The following is a 24,985-nucleotide window of genomic DNA, read 5'->3' as shown; positions in this document are numbered from 1 at the left end:
GATTCTACAATCATTGCCGTATCAACCTATGCCCTTATTTTGAGTTGTGTGAGAATTATGTTTTAGATTTATTTTTGGGTAAACAGTAATTTAATATTCCTGCTGCAGCAAACCTATAGACTAAGCGAATTTCCATTTGCCTGATTGTAATTTCCCTAAAATATGTTAGAAAACTACCCTATTGACAGGTTTGAAACTATTGTGATAGCTTTTTGTTTACAGTCCAAATCATTAAACAAGTTATTTTACTATACCTTAAATATATCATTGGTTTTTTATCCTAGGTAGCCTAAATAAGTATTCACAGTATGAGTAAACAAAAAAGTACTATTACTATTATCAAGTTAAGTATTACAGTTCAATTTCGTTTCTAAAATAAATGGTAGGAAGTGAAACGATTTAGCATTTTCGAAGAACCAGCATTAACTCTTTTGCATACTGACCCCGTTGCAAGGCACGGGTATAGCTGCTGGCAAATACGAATAGTAGCGCTGGTTGCAGTAGCGCCAGTCAAATTTTTAAGCGACCCGCGCTACTAATGGGACCGGAGGGATTGATTTATTTAGTAGGGTATCTTATATAGCTTAGTAGAGTTATTCATGTACTACCACAAAGTCTTCATTTTACATCAATTACAATTCCATAATACCCCCGCTGCAGCACAGCTGCAGCCTAAGCGAATTTCCATTTGTGTGACTATATTTTCAATTATCTAAATCAATAACATTAGGTTTAGCGAGTATCTAGGTTATGCTGCTACAGGGAGGGTTACGAGGTGTGATTTTAGGAAAATACTATTACCTTAGAAGAGAAAAAATAACTTAAAAATATATCCATAAATAAAGAAATTAAAGAATTTTGTCAGCTTTTCCAACTGCGCAAGTTAGTTCTAAGATATTAAATAGCATTAACAAGTTTTAAGGTTTACCTACAGGGTGCAGCACTATTATTTTTTTTTTGCATTTATGACAACAGCTAATTTGATCCAACTAGCACTGTGGTACACAAACAGACCTTTACATTTTTCTATCGTTCAGGTGCAGTGGTAGAACAAAAGAACCAAAACTTTCTTAAACCATGCCCTTACCCATAACTGCAATAAGCATTTGATACTTATATGCCAACCCCGTACGAAGGACGGGTACTCTGCTAGTCGCACATAAATCGTTAGTTTACATCAGCACATTCGTGAGATTAAGTAAATAAAACGTTTGTAACAAACAGTGGTTTTAGTATTTCAATATATAGTAAATTAATTTTTCTAAGGTACAATTGTTACACTTGCATACCCTAATAATTATATTAGGTGAATAACACGGTTCGCAATTTAATTTTGCAATATGTGCTTGAGAGTAAATAGTGTTACTCTTTTACTTGGTCAAAGTTTGGAATAAGAATTAATTTATCTAACAATATTCATCAAATTAGTGGTAGAGATAACTGTTTACAGTGGTGGTTATTTTATAAATTTTAAAATGATAACGCAATTAATTTATTTTATCCGAACCTAAGTAATTTTTTAAAGTATTACTTTCGATCATTTACGAAAATTTTTCGAAATTTACGAAACAACGTAATCTCTAATTGATTGTTTACCTTTTCAAAAGGCGGAACAGCTACGCTATTTAATTAGTGACATTGTTCTTTATACAGGAACGGAAGAAACAAAAAGGAAACCCATGTATCTGTTTTTCAGCGGTCGTTAACATGAAGTGGCGAAGTTTGAAACGTCCTCGGCGTTTTGTTCAATGAAGGTCAAAATTTGTCAAGTTGTCTATTATCCCAGAAGTAATGTTCTGATTAAACTATTCATACTGGTATATGTCTTATTAGAACATAATCGGGCTGGAAATAGAAGTCTTTGTTGACCAACAAGGGTTAAGACAGATGTATGCAACTACCCGCGTGTAAAAAAACTACTTAGTTTTATGTATGTCATGAATTTGGATATCTTAATTAGGAACAAAAAAAATTATACAAAATATGTTTTTCTTTGTTCTTCCTTTAAAAACTCAACTGCTTTGCTTTGCCCTCCTCTCTGGAGAAAAAACACGAGGTGCTGAAGAAACACACTTTTAGAATAATGTGTTAACTTTGTCCGTATCACTAAAATTAATTACGTAAAAGTGTATGCATTATTTTTCTAAAGACCGTTGTAGACACAACAGGTTCTGTTGCTAATCTATACTATTATAAAATTGAGGTGTTGTCTGTCTGGCTGCCACGACTAAAATACTAAACCGACACATCCCAAATTAAGCACAAAGATTGTCCACATACCTAGGAATGACATAGGACTATTCTCTTCCCTGAGTTATTCTCGGGCTAGGCCCGTTGGATGTCCAAAGTATTGAGGTGAGGTTTTCAAAAGTAAATAGTAATTGGTCTCCATGTAAGAATGAGAAAATTCACCAACTTTGTTTACCTTTGCAATGTAAACCGTCAGGACTGCTAAATGCTTCTGGATGTTGGATGCTGGATGCTTCTGGTTAAGGCTATACGCTTTAAAATGACACCTCGACACCTAAATCATAAAATACGGCTAAACAATCAGGTCAGGAAAATCATATTATAGGTAAACGTTTAGAAAGGATGTTATTTTATTAAGTATAGGCCTATACGATAACAGATAGATGAATAGAAAATATATTACTAAAACGATGTGTTTGGGTTTATTATAACGAGCTTTAAACGACGCAGTGAATGACATTTAACTCGTAATACATCTCGATGCTGAGAACCAACCACTAACCTATAACACCTCAACGATCTTGTAATATTATTTCATTACTTGAACTAAACTTTTTGGTTGTAACACTTTTGTTAATTCCTATTTAATATGCGTATAATCGTAAGGATATGCGACGCTACCACAATGACCCTCGTACCTATGGGACCAAACTTTGCTCAACGACAATTTGAAAGTTATTTTAACATTCATACAAGCTGTTTCGCCATCACAACTAATCTGCATATCTTCCCCATCTGCAAGTTTTAAATTACCATTATATGGCTCTCTATGGCGTGGTACGCTATACGTGCAAGTACCCCTGTACTCTCAACCCCCTCAGCCATGATCTTATGTTACTTGTGTATCACACACACGCTGTCCTCCGTGGTCTTACGGGCTAGTGATGTTCGAATTTTTAGTTTATAAAACTGAAAATATAAAAATTATTATCTTTTTCCAGACGTCGGTCAACTAGTTCTTGTTTTTGTATCTTTAATTTTATTAAATTCCTAATCAGGACTACTTTTACTTAAAATTGTATTTCTGTGTTTCCACCCTATTTTGTTTATTTTATTTCGACACTCAATTTGAATTTTTTATCTTCAGATTTATTACGAACAATAAACTTTGTTTTAATCAGACCAGCGAAGCTTTAAACCAAGTTGATATGAGATTGATTCACCATGAGACGGGTCTGCAGTTTATGGTACCAGTTTGCAACTTTTTCATAAAATCTTACGAATCACTACAAGTTATTTTAATATTATTCTTAAAATATATCGCTTTAATCTTTTACAGGGACACAATTTAGTTAAACAATAAATCTCTAAATGTTACGTATCTTGATTTGTAAAGTTTTTATGGCCTATTGATAATTTGCCTTATCTACCTACAACTGTGAACAAATATGGATTTGTGACTATAAAAACTTCACTCTTCTCGGTAACGTTTATGAATTACGAATCAATAGATTGATATAAACTAGAGGTCGTCCAGCGGTCAAAAATTAGTCATTTACAGACTTCTCTAGTTTTCACCCCACGCTGTAATAAAACATGTGATAGGAATTCCTTTAATTTTTTTAGATTTTCTGTTTATATTTCGTTGTTATTTCGTCACCAGCAAGTCAACCAATAAGGCCCATTATTTTTTTTTTATTTATAATACATTTTTTGTACTTATTTTTGAGCCTATTTTAATTTATATAGGGGTTCTGCACATCTAGAGGAAAATATATTTCTAACATTATTCGTAGATTTTCCCTACGATGCACTCGAGCTGATGGAAAAAGGTTTAAAAACACGCTTGTCTATTAATGTATAGATGACCCGTAGCAATCGAGTAGTCCTAAACACAAACTTTGAAAGTACAGTAAATCTATGTTAGATCAACCATCTAAGGAGCCACATTCTAGTAGAAGGCCATATTGAATCAACATATTGAAATAATGTTATAAACAGTGCTCGATTCTTTGACAGACAACTGTATATGTTTCGAATGTTACAAAACGAATATGAAAAATGCATACCGGGGGAATGTGTTTTCTGCACCACTCAGAGATGCAGTTTCCAGGTGGACTGCTTGATACAAGTGACGTCACTCATGTAATCTGGCGCCGGAACTCGCCTCTTTGGGGATTGTTGTAATAAATGTTGCAGCGGAAGCGGTGCATATTTACATCCGTTCTCCAGGTGTCGTTGCAGTCGCCCGACCTCCGACTGTACCGCGATGTGCGATTGAAATACCTATTTGTGAATTAAGAGTGCAAAGTACGTCATTGCCGCTCGAGAACTGTAGATTCCACACATTTTTAGTGCGGCAATGACAGTTTGTGCTCGTAATACACACTAAATTTCCCCTACTACCCTTAAATAGCTTATCTTTACACACGGATTAACTTTTTTTATATAAAAAATCAATTAAGTTATGTTTGCGTTAGCTTTGTTTAAGTTTATGTTATTTGCTTACCAGGTTTATGTTATTGTTAACGTACCGGATCCAGGGTTGTGATTGGTGTAGATACCCCAAATGTGAAATCAGCTGGTTTAGCAAACCTGTCCGAGTGGTGATGGCTATTTTGCGTACTGTTTACAGAATATGTCAATGTGATCATTTCCATGCAGTGGTAGGAAAAAAATTACCTGCCAACTAAGCGAATTTCCATTTGTCTGAATCGATTTTCAATCAAATGTATTTAAATAACATTAAGTTTAACGAGTACTTAGGTTTGCTGCTACAAGGAAACTAATAAATTGGATTTTTTATATTAATAGCTTAGTATAAAATAAATAAATTTGCCAAGTTTGGTCAAAATATATCAATAAACAAGCAAACTACAACATTTTACAATATTCTCCTTAAGAATAACATGGGATCTTTAAATTTACAAATTTTTGGAATTTCCTCCGTTACCAATAACCGTACAAAAACCCTTTGATAGGTCTTTAGATAAATTGGGAAATGTTGTGTTTTGAGGGTAAAAAATTAGAAAACCCCATTTTCATCCCTTAAAAAACTCCGTAAAACTCCGTCCCCATAGTCCGATCATGCTGGTTCGCGAACTCATTCAAATTTATCCAACCCCAAAATTCGAAAACCTCTGGGTCCACAGATTTTTACCTCTAAAATTGCCTGCACCCAATACAGTTTTTAACTTATTAGCTAATGCAACAAATCAGGCATGAACTCAAAACTATACTTCTATGGGCAACAAAAATTTCTTTACGACATTAATATGCCATTTTCTAAATGTAAATGTATGCAGCCTAATTTAACACACTCACTCGCGTGTGGAAAGAAGCTATACATACAGAGGAGTGTGACGGCTGGGACTGAACCTGTTAAACAAATAATATGCTACTGTAAAGTGATGATGAAGCCGGTACCTAGAACCACAGACAAGGGAAACAAAGTTTCCCTTACTTAGTCAATGCTAGTTACTTACTTAGTTTCTTAGTTACTTTTGTTTCCTTAGTCAATGCTAGAACCAAGCACCTATTTTATGCAGGAATTGGCACCGGTTCCGACTTGCAAAAAGATGTAAATGAATTGCAACCTATTACTCGTTAAGCAGTTCAATCACTGGCAGTTAAATCAACTATTGTATTTCAATAAAATGTTTGCATGTGTTTTCAACCTAAAGGTTGGGCTAGGTTTGTAGTGATTCTATGGTTATCAAAAGGTTGTAGTACGTAAATAAACATTACTCCTGTAAAGTCTCTTACAGATTTGAAAGAACTTATAGCTTTGATAAGGAATTGCAACTGTCAAAACATGCTCTGAGTAAAGAGGCTTTCTGACGCAAACTGTAGTATAACACCACTCAAGTACGTACGAGTTATGTGAGGGACATGTCTTGAAATCAATTTGTTTGGTTTGTAAATTGGTTTGAATTTGTACAAGTTTGTAAACTCATTACGATGATTGTCACGTGCGAGACCGCAGACAGAGGTCGACCTCAATGAGGAAAGTGAATGAGGAAAATCGATGAAGATGGTTAATAGCAAGTTACGAACGACAGTGGTGTGTAGTGGCATTGGCAGTGGCGATACGACGGTTCAAGGGAATTCGGATACATTACAGAGAAGTGATAGATTCTGTCACATTAATACCTTGAAGAAAGCAGACTGGAATGGGCCTTGTCATAAAACCCAAAACCACACGCGCACTCAAAAAATTAAATCTTTTTTGGTTTGGCGAAGTGGCTGACTTCGTTTTCTACTTGCCATGAATTCACAGAATTCCTCCACAGAGTAAAATCCTGCTCTATAAATAGTCTCTTAATCCGGTTCTTGAAAATTGAAAGACTGCAGTTCTTGAAGTTTTCTGGCAGACTATTGAACATCTTGAAAGAGCTGTACCTAAAAGACTTTACATTCTTTGCCAGCCTAAATCTGGTGGTATTTAGGCAATCTTTCTCATGTGTTATGCTCATGTATATCACTCTTCGCCTCCAGCTCATGCTCGCTCTGTAGTCTTTACACCACAACAGGCAAGCTGACATGCCACTCCTAACTGGGTGACAGTGGTCTACAATGTCCCTGCGGACTCCCTACTCCTTGGAAGCGATGAACCAACACAAGTTATAATACTAATCTGTCCCAGTGTTTGTGTCAGCCCTGGGAAGGTCCTTAAGAAATCATTAAGTTAGCAGCACAATAAAATAGATGCAAAAATAGCAATTCATTTCTAAGATACTGATTTTTAGTACATTCTTGTTTCCCGGATTGATCTGTGGTGTGACTAAGACAAACCTTGACTTCTTCAGTCCGTATGTAATATAGCAGTAATACTAATCTATTTATTGAGTGTATGATTTATGGTAGCTTGCTATGTAGCCTGTACATTCTTTGGCTACTTCATTCATGTACGACTTAAACTAATATGTTAATGTTTTTGCGTCTCTTATCCTTCCGTACAGCTTTATAACCCTCGACTGGATACCCAATAAGTGTCACCAAGTATCTTCTCTTCACTAGAATTTTGACTATCTGTCTGATATTCTAATAAACGAAATCATCTCAAGTGAGACTTTGTGAAATAAATTATTTATACAACCTAATAGCATCACACTCTCCGCGAAAAATTGAATGGACCTGTTAGTCAGGACACGTAATATCAGCACACATTGTTAATTTACCTAGTTGAGCAAATTGAACGATAATCCCCTTTCTACTATTTTTAGTTTTTCTAATGCCTATTAGGATACATTGGGATGATATTAGTTTTTTTGAATGTAAGTCGCCTGATGACCAAAAGTTAATTTACTATCAGAACTAAAATATAGTGTACTGTTATTTCAATTCAAGCTTTTACAACTCAAAGTACATTAACACAGTCGATAGATAGTTTTATACAGGGTGGTAAAAAAGTCCCAGGACAGTTAAATATTTTAAAGAATAATGTAGATAGAGCTACATTACTTGGTACAAAGTTACAGGGCATTAAACTCTATTTTAACACATATTCAATGATCCAATAACTCTTCAGGGGGACGGCTCACAAGGAGTCGGAAGAAAATCTTAAATGAAAGCATAGGTCAATATGCACATCGAATTAAAGGACTTTTTTTAGTAAAATACAATGCCTCAAACCGCACTTCAAAAGGTTGATCCTGCGCAAAATAGCGGCCGTTCAAAGATTTCTTGAATCCGCCATTTTGAATCTTTGGCATTTTTTATTCAGGCATTCTTTTGAGCTTGAATTTACGGCATCGTAATCTGCTAGTGAAGACCTTTAATTTGATGTGCATATCGACCTATGCCTACGTTAACAAATTTCTTCCGATTCCTAGGGCTGTGCCCCTTGAGGAGTAAGCGTATAATAGCAATGTAAATTAAATGAATCTTTGAACAACTGTCATTTTGCGCAGGATCAACCTTTTGAAGTGCGGTTTGCGGCATTGTATTCTACTAAAAAAGAACTTTAATTTGATGTGCATATTGACCTATGCTTTCGTTTAAGATTTTCTTCCGACTCCTTGTGGGCCGTCCCCCTGAAGAGTTATTGGATCACTGAATATGTGTTAAAATAGAGTTTTATGCCCTGTAACTTTGTACCAAGTATTGTAGCTCTATCTGCATTATTTAAAAAAATATTTAACTGTCCTGGGACTTTTTTGCCACCCTGTATGTACATTATTAGGGTTTTAACGGTAAATTTTTTGTTCGTTGTGAGTGATAAGTTGATAGCATTCCGCTTAAGAGCCTTAATTCCCAAGAGCAATAGTTTACTTAGCTATCGTGCTTAAAAACTCCTAACACTTCTCATTTTAACGTCGTGTGATCGTTGAACACAAATATATCACTGTGTATGAAGATAACAATTATACATGAGGCCCAATTAAACTAACTGTGTACCGAAGATGACGTCTTGACATGGTTTCAACATTTACTGTTGAAGACAGTTCAATATCAATCAACTATAAGGATCAATCAATCAATTATAAGGAACATGTTTTATAAGAAGTTCTAATAATTATTACACACTATTTGTCTAGAATACCTTCTTTGGAGGGCTCCCGAGTATTCAACAGGATTTACAAGTAATGTAATACCGTACACAATTCTAAGATCAAACTCATAAAAATAAAAATGAAAATAGTTTTTTTAATTAGTACAACGTTTTTGTATAGTATTAAAATAGTACTTGAAGATTACTTTGCAGAATCGGATGACAGTCGTATTCAGTATTATTTATGTAAATGTCCCCCCCCCCCCGCAGACACCCCAGACAATTAGTAGCGACAATACCTCCCCCGAGCACGGTACACATTTTAATGCATTCTTTAATTAATCTTACACTTTATTCCGCTCATTTTTATTCCAACTGTTCTCTTAGACTCATTTGTCCCTGACATTTCCATACTTAGGCTCTTTTCAGCTGATTTGTCAACGTTTTTATTTCACTGTAAAACTGTTTTACATTTTTCATCTTCGTTATGATTCAAGTTCTCAAACTTAACTTGTTCGCAATTACTAAACTGTGAGACTTCTTTTAATCTTAGAAAGACGTAGCTAATTGTTTCAAGCTTTAACTGCTGGTACTTGGAGAAAGATGGCCTTATTTCGTATTTTCAGGGTTTGCCTGTATACACTAGCAATGTGTACTCTACGTGCTGTAAATATTAGCTTCATAACCCATAACAGTCCAAACGCATGTGAATACGATCGTTAAAATGGATGAAACTATACATAACATTCTAGTATCAAGTTTTACCCAGTTTTCAAATAAAAATTCAGTCGTTGAATTTTTGAACTTCGACATAGTTTGCTGTTGCCAAATACTAATTTCCGTGGTTTACCAACCTGGAAGGTGCACTTATTGTAGTCTACAGCATCATATATGCCATATTATAATATCCAAAACTTAGATAGAAAACACGATTTTAACTTTGGCATACTCTGCGAGTAGCTTATGGCTTTTTCGACAGCCAATTAATTTTAAAAGCCAAACAAAAGACTGCGTTGCTGCTACGTTGTGTGTTGTTGTGCTATTGTGCTACATACCGTGGTGATGTAACAGGGATACAGTAGTAGTATAAATCTTTAAAAACTAAATATATTTTAGAGAAGCTTAGTAGTCAACTTAACTTGTACGAGAAACATATATTCAGATAACATTTAATGTAAACAAAAAGCGTCTTTTCCATAGTTTGATATAAGTTACTCTTTGTAAATTTGTATTCACTGATATTCTGTAAAAACCCCTTTTTCAACTCCAAGTCCTGCATAAGTTATGGATTCGCATTGTCTTTTCATAAAGAACCTCTCGAAATGCCGAAGCAGCGCTAATAGCGTCCTCGGAGGCCAGAAGTTAACAGCGTTAAAAGAATACTAAAGGTTTATGTACGCCTGCTTTCATAGTCAAGCTACAGTTAATGTCTTCAGGATGAGAACCAAGTTTGCTTTCCTCCCGAGGGTTTTACTTGCTTGTTCAAGAAAGAAATACAGTTTGAAGCGCTTTCTCGCATTTAAAGTATTATTTTCATACAGAGTAAGTTTTCAATAATAAATCTGCTAGGAAGTGTTTATGTAAAAACTAGTTGGTACTGTTCCATTTTATCAATTTTATTGACACTTTAAAATGATCCTGTTCACGCAAAAACTTAAATGTGTACTGTACTAGTGTAAACAAGTTCCTGTAATAACCGATGAATATAAACATAATAATATAAAGACTACCACTTTTGACTTAATATACGTCTTAAAAGATTCTGTAAAGCTACTAGACTCGTAATAGTAGATATACAATTATTTTTATGTATCGGAGCCATATCCAACAAGTTTATTTACAAACAGTACATTTATTTTATAGTACCGGGGGACCGAGCCATGGCTTGGTATGTTTATTTCGATTGTAAAAGCAATAAAGGAAACTCGCGTTTTCTTTATAACTAATTTCGACGTTTATTATTAAAGTTTCAGTGAAATTTCAATTAACTATGATGGATATTTTAACTTGGCAATCCAACACATTAATTCATTTATATCTTTCACATTTCTTACGTTTTAAATAAATTTAACAAATGTTAGTAAAATCATTAAGTATTTTTTTTATATCAGTTCCTATAGTAGGAATTAATATGCGATCAGCTACAACAGCATTCGTATAGCGTATTTGCATGGGGTGTGATTTATTTCTTGGTACTAAATTAAATCTTTCTTTAAGTATAAGTAAATCTTCAGCATGAGCATACTTTCTAAAATACTATCATATGATGGATTAGCTGAAGACAGAAGTCCGATTCAAGCGTATATTGCTTACTATAAAGATTATTGTAATAACATTAAGTTCAATACTAATTTAACTGAATACAGCTGTCTAGATTATATAAACAAAAAAAGCGAATAAAAATTATAAAATCTACCCATAAAAGTGAGTTGACGCCAGTGCACTCAAACGTCACCAATATGAAACACTTTTCCCCAATGTCGAGTAATCTTCAGTGTAATCTTTGCTCAATAGTTACAACTGATGTGTTTCCCTTTGTACTGTATTTTGTAATTTGCTTGTATACAGTTGATGTGTGGTTGTAAACACATGTTACAAGTATTTTCTTTACTATTTGCTGGTTATTTTGTTCAACCAACATAGTTACTTTAGCAACCCATAAGGCCAATGTTAAATTTTTAAATTTTCAAATGAGTTGTGTAGCGAAATACACTATTTTCCTGAGGTAGTGACTGTCACCAATCACGTTTTTAGGGCAATATGTCCCTAATCCCAAAATTTAGTAAAAATCCTTCCACTGGATTTGGATATGTATATTACAGACAGACAAACAGACTTAGCTCGTAGTATAGTATATGATAGGATTTCGACAATTGAATCTCTTAGACCCCTCCTTTTTTACTTTTCTTTGCTTAACAATTGCAATGACTCATTCTCCTTTTGCAAAAACCGCATTTTGACTTTTGTAAATAATTGTGTAATACGAGCTCGTCATAAACTGCCATCTACCTCTCTTTCAAAAGTGGTCTATGACACAATTTTGAAAATTGAACGACAACATAAATACTACTAACGTAGTGTGTTTGAACACTGTTCAGTGTTGTGTAGTTGTCAAAGCTCAGGACAATTTATACTTTTTAACAGGAAAGTTCCAATGCAATACGATTCAACGAAATCTATTTTATTGAACCGTTTTCCTCGGTTGACAAAAGTGAGTAGCCGAAACGGTGTGTTCTCCTCACAACCCCCAGTAATAAACAACGCGATGGATATAAATCAAAAGGTTTCTTTCATGTGCAAGTGAGAGTAGGGCCGAGTGTTCACAAACTAAATATGGATAAACTATTGGTATCCTCCTCGAATATGACATGCATCCGAGCAGCGAGCCTACTCTAAGAAAGCGAGGCGATCAAAATAATGACTGGTACGTTACGCCATTGACTATACACCTCTACTATAAGAGAGTATGGTAGAGTATAGTATGGTATGGTATAGTATAGTAGAGGTGTATAGTCAATGGTTACACGAATCTTTTGGGTAATAAAGGAAGAAATTCTGAAAATCCCAATGATTAATGATAATGCGTGCAAAATAACACATTTTGTATAGTACAGTAATTACATTTGTATTTTTTTTATACAGTTAGAAGTGATCAGCCTGGTTGTTTAATGCACAGAAAATGTTTCGACTTATTGTATTTTGTGATAAGTTATTTTACAATGGACATAAGGCAAGTAGAGCACACTGAAGGGTCGCCTCTCCAGGGGTCCGAGTGAGGGAAAGCCCACAAAAAAAGAAACTCTTTCCCCTCCGTGACGGTGACGTAGGGCGCGAGAGTTCTCATAACTTCATCCGCCCGATCATGGCTCCCCTGCGAGCCTATGACAAATGTATCCTTGCGCCAACTTCAAATTAGTTCGCAGGACCGCTCGCACTTCGCACATATGTACGAACGCACACTCACATACTATGTCCAAAATATATTGCTCTGTGGAACTCGCTTCCCTGCCCCTGAGTTTCAATCTCTGTGGACTGAATAGCACGCAAAGTAACTAATTTCTGCATTTAGTTACTTTTGCAGCACTCATTTTTTGTCACACTCCAGTATTCCAACCAAACAACACAAAACAGTGTACTTTTATTAGTACACTAGTGTCCCTGTTGCTCGAATTCGAGCAATTGCTAAGTATTACAGGCGTTATTTTAAAACGAACTTCAACCAAGTCAGCAAATATTTGTAGCAAACTGTTTTATTAGCAAACTTATTGACTGTTTACAATTAACCTATGCTCTTATTTTCACTTATGATTTCTGAAAACAGCTGGAGTTTCATAACAATTTTTGTTTCCCATGTTAATCTTATGGAGAAATGAGAAACTTTAAAGGGCTCCAGGACCTCACTGTCTCATTATTTCCCTAAACAGAAAGTTTCCTGCACAACTTCACGCTACGCTCTTTCCAATGACACCAAAAACATGTTAATCGGTTCAGTAGTTTCGGAGGAGTAATTGTCACAAAAAATCTGCTTGCGTATTAAATAAGTAATAGATGATACGTGTACTATCGAAAATAAGTTGGCAACACGATACTACATGACGACGATCAACTGGTGCAGCGTTTCACATTTCGTGAGGCCATGGATTTAACCTAACCTAAAACATGTAATCGTATAGGGGTTGAAAGACTAATTATTTATAGCTTTATAGTAACTGTAAGTAAAATAATTCATAAATAAAAATACTTTTAAAAAATGCCATGTGTTTGAACTCACTAAAAACGAAAAACGTGGGGTGCATGTAAAAGTTAATTTACAGTTACCTTATTGAACTATTATCTATTGCATGCACCCTACGTTTTTCGTTTTAAATCTTACAAGTACTTATTCTCTCCACATATTTATAAATTATTTTCTACTTTATAGTGCTTTTAAAACGCACTATAAATTTCGTATTTTTATTTATAAATTATTAACTACTTTTTAGTCTTTAATGTGTAAATATGCTATTTTATGTTGCATGTTAATACATAACCAAAACCTTATTAACTGTAAACAAATGTTTGATCTTTTCTTTGAAAGGTTAGAACCTGTACCTCTTAAGCTCTTAACATCTGCTCTTTGAACTGTCAAATTGAAGTATTTACAGCTGACTTCAATAAATTGATATATTTGACTATATACATTCTTCCAAAATGTAAACATTGAAACTTTGGAAGCCCATGGGGCGTATCCTAAGGGAAATATGAAAATAAAATGATTTAATGTTGCATTGTCATCCATTTTGTGGGCTATGTTTCAAGTTTCAAGTCTCTAGCTCAAGAAGTTTAATATCGATTGCAAAATTTGTACCGGAAAAGAAAGCGAGCTAATAAAAACGTTTTAATATTATGTGTAACGCGAGTGCAAGTGCCAATTAGCACACTAGTTAGGCCTACACAAATAACTATTTTCTTTATATACAGTTTTCATCATGAACCCTCAAACCAGTTGTGGAACAAAATTGCAACTTATCTATAAATCAAAGGACGCATTGTTATTTCCTTTTTAACTAGTTTGTTGTATTTTTGGTATGACCTCGTTTTTATGTTCTCCATGCAACAACATCTTAGGCCTTATTAATTGGTTATATATATATTTTTTCCTACAGTCACCCGACAAAGTTGGCTTCCTTGTACTGTTTATAGTACAGAAAGCTGCTAATTGCTGCATATTTATACTTTGCCGTACGGTTTATACTTTGTCGTACGGTTTATACTTTGCCGCACATCAGGATTCCAACGAAACAACACAAAACAGCGTGGTTCTATTATGCACGTAATCCGTGCACGCTTGGAAATAGGTTGGCAACACTTAAAGATAATAATACTATGAGCAGCTGATTGACTATTATAACTACGATTTAACCTGTCATTTCGTGTTTATAGTTTCGGTATTTCTGAACTTTCTGGATTTTTCTTTTAAACGTTTTTAAAACATTCCTACGATCTTAATAAACAAGAAAATACCTTTAAAGCGTTTTTTTAGGCGCTGAAACCACTTAAAATTACAAAAACATACGGAACTATATTCTCAAAACGCGGAGCACATTTCTTGCCGAGGAAAAATAGCGGAGTGATACGGACCGCGGGTACTACTTTCTCTAGGGCACCATTTGTGTTGCCAGCTGAACCTAAAAACGTGTTGTATAGTGTTTGAAAGACTAATTATTTATATGCTTTTTAGTGACTGTAGGAAAAATATAATGTGTAACACGAGTGAAAAAGGCCTTTGCTGCACTCGAGATCATTCCGCCTGCGGCTCGTGCGTAAACATTGCTCTCGTGTGCAGCAAAGTGCCACTTTCACCACTAGTTACACAAATAACTATTTTTAAAGCTAGTATACTCAACAATCAATGTTTAATATTTTTGCATGTATTTCCCCACGTAAAGGGGGAATAAAAAACTGACGTTTCCTGTTTTGTAATAAGTCAGCTGTTATACTAGCTACAGACCTCATTATTGTAGTGAACGATTGTTTATATTATGCCATAGGCTATGTTTGGTTAAACAAACAAACATGGACAAATAGTGATTGGCATGACATCGTTCTTTTGTATCATGAAACTATTTTAAAACAACGAGTCTCTGTCTCTTTAACTAAACGATTGTTTCGCGTTCAGTTTCAGGTTGGTCGCCATGAAGCTATTCCTCCTCGAAACACTATTTTGAAGTGGGTTTTTAACTTTCGAAACACTGTTTCTGCAATGACGATCAAGCCAAGTGGCCGGCCTCGTCCAGTTCGTATACCGGCAAACATCGAAACTGTTCGGCCGAGTGATTGCAAAGTCCAATTCATTCTCGTAGACTATCTATGGTCTTGGCGATTTCAAACTCCTCTATACGTAGAATTTTACATTTCGATCAAAACTTTCACCCTTACAAAATTGTTATGGTACAGAAATTGAATGAAAGAGACTTTCAATTACGTGTTTTGACATGCCAGACACGGTTGCAGCTGGCTACTGAAAATGACATATCTTAAATGTTTTGATTAGGCTATGTCTGATAAAGCTCATTTCCATCTTTCCGGAAACATTAACAGACAAAACTTCAAACACTAGTCTGCTGAAAATCATATGGAGATTTATGAAACATCACTTAATCCATGAAAGTTACTGTTTGGTGTGGTGTGGCAGTGGAACGGTTTGGAGTCATCATCGGACCATATTTTTTTAGGACAAAGTCAACCAATCAACTCATAAGGCTCATGTTAAATTCCTAAAAGTTTAAATTCCCTTAGGGTTTTACCATACCATAAGACCTGACGTTCCTAACGACTGATTTGTACCATTTTAGGTTCATAACACCACTTACTATGACCATGGTCAATTTCGTGCGGATGTATAATAGCATTTACAGGCAACAAATTCAATCCTTATCACTAAAGTGTTCGAATAAAATTTATATAGAACAATTAATGAGTTATTTTACTATAAATTTGTTTTTATGGTAATGAAATATTTGCTAAGTTCATCAATCAATTTCAGTGCGTATTACCTTGGATAAAACATTCTTTATCTATGATAAGGGAGTATGTTTTATCTATGATATTACATTACCTTCTGTTCAGTGAACTTCAATTTTATTTATATTTTTAACAATCCTTGGTTTGATTGACTAGGTACTTAAATGTATAAACATATATTCTCAATCAAATTAAATTTTTCTCTATTATGTTGAATTTCAAAAAAGTAAATAAAACAGATTTTTTTCTCTTGTATTCTTAAAAGGTGTGTTTAATTTTGCCTCTCATATATTTTATAAATATTTATCATACATCAACATTTTACCCTGGTCCTTCGAAATCTATACTATTACTCTCTATCTCATTTATTCTCTTTTCTCATCACTCTCTAAATAATATTTTATTCCCATACTAATACAGTACCATACTCTCGAGAACAGATCTGACGCAAAACACCTTCCTTATTGTCCTTATGGTCAACAAAATAGTAGGTACGAAATCTGTACTAAATCTTGGCATACATTAGGGCCAAATACAAGCATGGCTGGGCTGTTACGTCACTGGACCGGAATAGTTAGTTCAATAATAACTCAGTAGTTCCAGGTGAGGAACATTTTTTCTTCTAGTACAAAAGATGTTACCATAGATAAAACATACTCCTATGATGTTACTAAATATTTTGTTACTAGCATATGATTTGTTTGTCGGAATTTCGTGTTGGCCGGATTAGTGACGTGGACGAACTAAATAGTGTTTTTTTTTGTTTTCTGTGGTAGGTACTATAAACCCTTCACTAGCACAGTCTCAATAAAGATACAAAGATCGATATATGAAAACGAAATACAAAACACACCGCAATAAGGCTGTCGAGAACAGATTTACACCGAGATAAAGACTTTTTACTCAAATCAGATGAACCAAAACCAAAATTAACACATGTCACACAATAATGTAGAGACTATAATACTAGACCACATATTGTGCTCGATATAGTTTCCGAGTGATATCAGAATATGATGGGAATAGCACACCTATGCTTTTTTCCTTCCACCATGGTTGTAAGCAGCTTAAGGAGACTGTCAAGGATAAGTGGCAGAGGCCATCCCACTTTAAAACATTCAGGAATATTGTCCTCGTACACATTCCACGAAGAATTTGTTTATTGGAGATATGCTTTGTTCTGAAAAAGAGGTTCTCTTGTAACATTGCATTTGCCCGTTCATTTGAGGCCTGTGCATGGAACGAAACCCATTCCAAGCAAAATACTGTAAGGGGAAAGGTGGTATAGTACAAAAAATAGATTGTAGGGACGCGAACTCCAAACATTGCAGCTCTAGTTAATATCATGTTAATATATAGTTATATTGTCATTCGATCGATCAACTGATCCACAAACTCACAGCAGGAAATTAAACAATGCGTACCAAATACATTATATATCAATGTTTTGATATTATTTTAGTTAAGAGGGATGACTTTTTTTTATTTTGTTGTATTGTGTTACAGTACAGAGGATGAAAACCACTGAAAACTCAAAAGTAAAAAAAAAGATTCCTGGTTTGGCAAAAGCACCTAAACATGGGTCGCCGGAATGGTCGCCCCCGGAAACATCACGCCCCAGGCTAAAAGTGACGTCATGAAACCAGACAACCAGCTGGTATAAAATCTATGTCCGCGACCGGAATCGTACCCCCCGGGTCGCCGGAATGGTTGCCCCCGGAAACATCACCCCCCAGGCTTACCGTGACGTCATGAAACCAGACAACCAGCTGGTATAAAATATGTCCGCGACCGGAATCGTACCCCCCAAGGGCTTGACAAGTAATTGATCAAAGTCTAGTTGATATGAACTAATTATGTTATTAATTTTAATTCCACATTACCGATGTCGGTATCGGTGGGTAGATTAGTTAGATTAGAATCGGTAAACTATGTTAAGCAGCTGAATATCACAAGACAGATTAAAAAAGTTCAAGATTCTGGTTCCACATCATTTACTATAAGCCCCCTTCACACTGGGCCACCATGGTGGTGACACCGGTGGCGACACCATGGTGGCTACGTTACATTAGCATTGATTTAAATGGGATATCTTCACACTGGGCGTTTTTGGCGCGTCTGGCCGCGCGACCAGAAATGCGGTGGTTTGGGGTTGCGATTTTCAAAGACACCAGTAAGGTGGCGCCACCACGTCGCACCATGGTTCACATTGCGACTGGCAGCGCCACCGGTCACTACCAGCAGGCATTACACAGTCTACTAGTGGAGTGCTAAACATGAAGATCATGAATACCGGTACGGATCAAGTAGATACGGAGCGTTTCATATTGGAAATACAAAATACATTTTTGAGTAAGTGTAAAACTTGTCAGGGTTATTTCTAAGGTCTTGGTAGTGAGTGAAAAAAAATCCCTCTGGTACTTCTATCTCAAAAACAGATGAACCCAAAAACTAGGTTTTTATGTTTTCTTAATTTAAAAAATATATTTGCTAAAGCACCTGCTTCTTCGACGTCCATGATTAAACTGTGAGCTTTGCGGCTGCAGCCACATTGGTGGCTGAGCTGGTGGTTCATGCACATTTTGACCGACCACCATGGTGGCCCAGTGTGAATAGGCCCTTTACTGTAGCCTACATTGTTTTGTTAAATAGAGTAAAACAAGTAACCCATGTGTAATCTATGGTAATCCTATCAGTTGGATATGCTCTCCAATTATATTTACCATTAGAAGCTAAGACGTTATAAGTTGTGAGACTTTACGAGTTCGATTCAAATATATAAAAGATCGGACTAGAGTAGAGTGAGAATAAGAGTTGATAAATAAAATAAAATTGGATTTTTGTTTTTTTTTCTAACTTGGCTGTCAGTCAGACGACAACATGGTGAGCATCTCACGTATTTATTTAGAATTTAGGTTATCATTTTTAATAAATGTTTCAAAATAAGTTGGCCTAAATCGAAAATTAATATTTGTCATGATGTTTCAGAGTGCAGAGGGTATGCTTGCAGGAGCTTCCCTCCTTTCTCGACCGGCAGAAGAGTTTGAAAATGATGTAAGTAAAATTCTAACCTAGCCAACAATACCACAAAGTACTTCTTTTATAGGTACTCTAATCGTTTACCTATAATATTGGCACACTTTCATTGTTTTTTTACATGTAGAACAACCCTTTGCCTATTGAAGAAAGTCCTCAGGCGGCATAGCCTAAGTTATTTTGTGTTTTTACTTTAAATGAAACATTTAGCCTTATGAAATAAGTAAGGAATAGGCCTATGGCTTAACAAGAAGAACCCTGAAGATGGCACACGTTCTGGTGAAATGTAACTTATTGGGTGACACAAACATCTTACTGTAGGTACTTAACTTACTCAAGAACATATGCAATAATAACAAATGACAATCTAATATAAGTTAGGCTAATTTATGTTCTTAAAACTGGGATGACCAAAAAATTATTCAAACAAGATCAGTTTGGATGGCTTTATACAGGCTAACTTAACACTAATACCGAAACCCCACCTAGGCTGACGTTAACCGAAACCCCCGGTCTGTGAGACCCCATTTGAAAAATAATGGACCACGCTTAGAAATACACAAACCGAAACCCTCGGTCTGTGAGACCCCGCTTTAAAATACACTAACGCTGGGCTTCTGAGACCGACATGTTATGAACAGACGACCTGTCAAGGTCACGGCACCCATGCAAAATGAACAAACGATATATGAATAGGTAGGGGAGGAAAAGGGGGGGAAGGTATTGGGGGAATGGAATCTACCAAGTGAACAGTGTTGCCAACATGCGTTTTTGAAAATTCCCGTGGGCCTGTCAGACCGGGGTTTTTGGTATTAATGTTAAACTAGGCCTAGTTTTAAGTTAAGGCCAAGGCTGAACAGTCTACAACCTCTAGTTTATTGCTTCCCTACATTTTTCTGGCGTAACTTACCACTGTAGATGACAAATAGGCCTATTTATGCACCACTTACTTACGAGGTAGGTAGTAATTATAGATGGAATATGTGTATTATTTTGTCAATCAAATAACCCATTTTCCAACAAGTCCAAAGAGCCAACCTTTCCCTAATAGGATATAGGCCTAAATAATATTTTCACAGTTGATGGATGTAGGCCTACCAGAGTGAATTAACCTAGAGTGGTGTCTTCGATCTATGAGTCCGATGATACAATATTTTCATCAAGTTCCTGCTCCCCCCGCTAGAGTGCAAGACTTGTGTCTCCTGCTACTTTCCTACATCGACTCAGTCAACCACCAGACACGAGGGCGTAATTTTGAGGTTACAGATTCGTCTGCAATTGTGTAATTTGGTCCCCTACACCAAAGACGCCTAGAGTGTGATTGATCCAACAGACCGAAGACACATAAAATGAATAATAGGCTATAAAAAAAACATATCCTAATTGTCCTTAACGTTCTCATGTGAGAGCATAAAGTAGGTTTGGAACTATATTGCTCGCTTCCTTGGATTTTTAAGGATCTAGATTTGAACTATTTTAAAAAGTATAGTAGGTAGCCAATAGTAGGTAAAAACTGCCTTTATTACTCAGTATATGTTTTTTCAGCAAACTATTGAAGCAATGTGGGCAATCAAAGCTTATGAGCATGCAGAAATATACTTTAACGTAAGTATTCTAATAGTTATTCCAAAAAGGTTTGTTATAGGGTAATACGTACTTATCTTGGTTGTAAAAATTAAGGCAAACGGTAGATATAGAATGTTAGAATTACTGCCTACCTAGTGTTGTAGGCAGTGTCGGATTTAGGGTAATACGATCAGATTTAGGGTGCGGCCCTAGTCCAAATCAACCCAAGCGACCCGCGTCCTTTAAAAGCAAAACTTTGCCGCTGTGTGTTAACTTCTGCCACCATCACGGGACATCATCATCGCTACCCACGATCTGAGCAAAATTTCGTAGGTGATACTTCAGTTGAGTGTTTAACCAAAGAGTAAACAAGAGAAAATTTGTACATGCACAAATATATGTATATATTCTTAACTGTACTTAGGTGAACATCTCCCTCTCCCACTATCACAGAGACATCATCCTCACCATCTGCGATCACCCAAGGAATTGTAAATATCTCCCGCAATCACGCAGGCATCATTATAACCAATTACAACGAAATCATAAACATCTCCATTCTCCTGTGATCACCCAACATCGTCGTCGTAACCCGCATTAATAGCAAAATATTGATTTTTAAAATTAAAAATTCTATTTTTGTCCTACAAATGTACTACTCACTATTGGCAAATCCAGCATAGATTGTAGGACATTACAAATGATGTGTAGACCATCTTCAACTTTTTTATCCATCCTGAACTGACATAATTATTTTTTATTTTTTTGTACATAAAACCTGTAGTAGTATGAAGTTGTTTAAACTTCTACTGCACTGGAGTGGATTGACTTACACTTAAAATGCATCTAGGTACTAATTTTAATGCATCACACATATCATTGCTCCATTATTCTATATGTAATGTGTCAAATTGATCCTATGCCATTTAAATTCCCTCACAATTGGACTTTGAATTGATTGGACATTAAATATGTGTGTATTTTATTTCAGATTCTATGCTCAGTTGATCCAAGACTTCTCCGACTGACCCCTCATGATGATTTGATATACAAAACATTCAGGGAAGAATTTCCAAACTTGGATGTTAAAGTTTTGAATGAGGATGAAATTAAAAGTCCTGAAGGGAAAGAGGTATGGATTTTTAAAAAGTTGCCTCACTCTATTGGCAAATTTAAAACTAATTTAACCAGTTATTTGTCTGTGCTCTTTTTATTGAATTTTTTATACTTTTATTACCATCACAATCAGTAGCTAAAATCTAGTAAGATTTTTTTTTGTAACTTTATTTAATTTACAATCTGTTCAAGTTGAACAATAAGCAAATGATATAAATAGTAATACAAAAATAACTTGAAGAACATGAGCTAGTGATTGACCACTGTCAACACTAGCTAACAAAGAGAATTTTGATAACACTTAGCCGAATCTGAATGGTAGGTCCAATATCGTATGTCGCTTCAGTCTGTAAATGGTGTTGTGATTGTCCAATAAATTAAGTGCAAGATGATTTGAATGATTTTCCAATTTTATAATGTATTTTTCACTAGATATTGTAATCTTTGACTGTTCGAATTTGAAGATCATTGTTGGTAACAAACCAAGGAGCGTTGACAATTTTACCTAATAATTTTGATTGGTAACGTTGAATAATTTCAATGTTTGAGGTACTTACTGATGATAATTTTATTTTTCAGAAATGGAGACCGTTCTGTGAAAAATTCAAAACCACTGTAGAAGACTACAGTTTTGGAACATTAGTACGGGTTAAGTCAGATGGAGAATACTCAGAAGATAACTCAATGTTGACTACAAGAATACAGTTTCTTGCAATCGAGTTGGCAAGGAACAGAGAAGGATACAATGATGACATAAAAAACAAGTTTAAACCTTGTAAATCAAAGAAACCATCATAGTAAACTCAGGTTTTGTCATTCATTTTAAATATATATTTTTTATTCATTATACTAAAGACTGCTTTGTGATTGATCCCATGAACTCCTTAAACTTCTTGTGCACCTAAATATCTACTTCATCTTCGTGATGTAAATGTTTTTTTTTAATTAATTGGCAAACTAACCTATTCAGGTTACATAACGAATGGTCAGTACATTTGTAGAAGAGTGGAATTGTAACATTCCTTTGGCCCCTTAACCAACACCTTTTGCTTCCTCCTGTGATTTATATTTCCTTTAAAGAGACCTACCGGTAGCTTTGTTGTGTGATATGAAAAGGACTCTTCACGATACTACACTTTTTAAATGGATTGTCCACACAAGGATTTAGTCCAGAAAACAAATGTTGGGCGCCTGCTTAGTCAAATGGGATTTTGTTACGTAACACTGTACTGTAATGCATTTTTACTTATGACCGTTTTTAATGTAGCCGTTTCAGTACAGTTCTTAGAATTGAAAAGTATCTCATAACAGCATTGTTTACTTTCATAACAGCATAGTTTTACTCATAACAACACAGGTAACGGACCAATAAGGTTCAAGGATTGAGAGAAAGAAAGCAAAATTATAATGATTCGAAATTCAACTAATCAGCTGTTCAGGCCAATTTAATTGTTGATTGGTGCAATGTTTTACTGCATCACTGTCAGTGGCAGTTAGAAGTTATGAGTAGTGATTTTTAGTAACTAAAACACCGTCGTAGGTAAAGTAGTGAACGCAACTCGCGTAAATAGTGTTAACGACACTATCTTTACGCAATCGTTGCATAAACTACTATTACCAGACTTAGCTCATTATTCAACGAGTGGTTGGCACATTGAGTTGTTTCATCCTAATCAGTGGCACTGGTTATAATTTATAAACTAAAACATAATCCTCTTAGAAGTTTTGAGAAGTGATTGTAAGGTCCTTTAGTCGGTGGGTATCATATAGGCTAAAGGATTTATTAAGTTTTTTATTGTTAGGTTAATTCAGAGTAGTATAACTCTACACAACCCTTTTTTATAAATAAAATATATAACTACAACTCTAAAATATTGTACGCCACTCGTCCAAAATGTGTTTTCCACATTTGACTTCGTCTCACCCAGGACGTACAATCATTTCATTCTAGGTTCAACCCCTTCCACAATTTCATCTAAGGCACAAAACAACCTTATAACGTCATAGCAAGAGTAGTATTTCGTCATAAGTGATCACAACTCTGCTCATGCTTTGTACTTTTCTAATCATCCAATGATCTTAAAAAAATGTTGTGGAAAATCCTTGTGACAATATTATTTACCTAAAAATTAAAACTTTTCTTAAATATACCTCGCAAGGATCAAAGAAATATAAATTAACCTCAAAAACTTTTATTTATGACGTACTTAAAAATATTTACATTTCATAAATTAACCCTAACTGTATTTACATTTCCCTATACAATACTAGTTTTTTTTTTTTTTTATAGTTGAGATTGATATGATACATAAACAAATTTCTTAGAAACTTATTTACAAACTGTTATAACCATATCTAACATGAAAACTTCTTGGATCTTTCATAGAATTATGAAAAATGATTTGCTGAGTACAATCATAGACAAAAAGAATTAAATATAGACCGTCAGCTGTGCTGCGGTTACCATAGCTTCTGGCGCACACCGCTTGGAGCGCCATGTATTTACAGTGTACGCGCTACGTAAACTACAGCGGTGTGCGCCGGAACCTATGGTAACCGCAGCACGGCTGACAGTCTATATTTAATTCTTTTTGTCTATGGTACAATAGAACTTAATGGTTCCTGACTTAATCCCATATAACTACCTAGACTACAAGTAATAGGCCTAATCTAATTTGATAAATCATAAGTGCAGGGTGGATTAACAATGCTTAGTTTTTACAGTAACAAAAGTTTGACAAACTAATCATAATAACTGCCACAATGGGAAAATTGAGTTGTGCACAAGAGATTTTCCCTGTTTTTCAGTCCTACAGCTACTCAAGTTCAGACATCTCAACATGTTTTGTTTACATATGAGGGAAGACTGCATCCACCAAGTTGCAAAACGTTGAACGAGGGCAGTCAGTTACCAGTCGACAATAGTTACACTGTCTGTAATGTGGATAGGGATGTCAAAAGGTATTATGTATGACCTTGAAAAATATCATAACCTTTAAACAACATGTACTGGGGTTGACACATACATTTTAGCATGACCATGCACTCTTTCAACTATAAAGATTATGCAATTTACATACA

At 35.2% G+C, this 24,985-nt stretch overlaps 1 protein-coding gene across 1 annotated transcript; it reads left to right on the top strand.

Moving 5' to 3' along the window:
- The first annotated feature begins 18,987 nt into the window (after positions 1-18,987).
- On the top strand, positions 18,988-22,758 carry LOC128983055 (protein PBDC1). Its single transcript, XM_054402188.1, has 5 exons — positions 18,988-19,069; positions 19,175-19,240; positions 20,768-20,827; positions 21,780-21,920; positions 22,484-22,758. Exons 1-5 carry the CDS (start codon positions 19,067-19,069, stop codon positions 22,700-22,702), a joined length of 489 nt encoding a protein of 162 aa, XP_054258163.1. The 5' UTR covers positions 18,988-19,066; the 3' UTR covers positions 22,703-22,758.
- The last annotated feature ends 2,227 nt before the right edge of the window (positions 22,759-24,985 follow it).

Source organism: Macrosteles quadrilineatus, unplaced genomic scaffold, assembly GCF_028750875.1.
Source record: "Macrosteles quadrilineatus isolate MER2022 unplaced genomic scaffold, UCM_ALF_1.0 Scaffold_1__1_contigs__length_201487025, whole genome shotgun sequence".
Lineage (NCBI taxonomy): Eukaryota > Metazoa > Arthropoda > Insecta > Hemiptera > Cicadellidae > Macrosteles > Macrosteles quadrilineatus.
Note: the sequence above shows the minus strand (reverse complement) of the source record. Positions and strands in the feature narration are given on the sequence as shown.

Excerpts from the sequence above, each read along its gene's own strand:
- LOC128983055 (XM_054402188.1), top strand. Across the intron at positions 20,828-21,779 it reads ATGCAGAAATATACTTTAAC|ATTCTATGCTCAGTTGATCC; the intron begins GTAAGTATTCTA and ends ATTTTATTTCAG. Across the intron at positions 21,921-22,483 it reads AAAGTCCTGAAGGGAAAGAG|AAATGGAGACCGTTCTGTGA; the intron begins GTATGGATTTTT and ends TTTATTTTTCAG.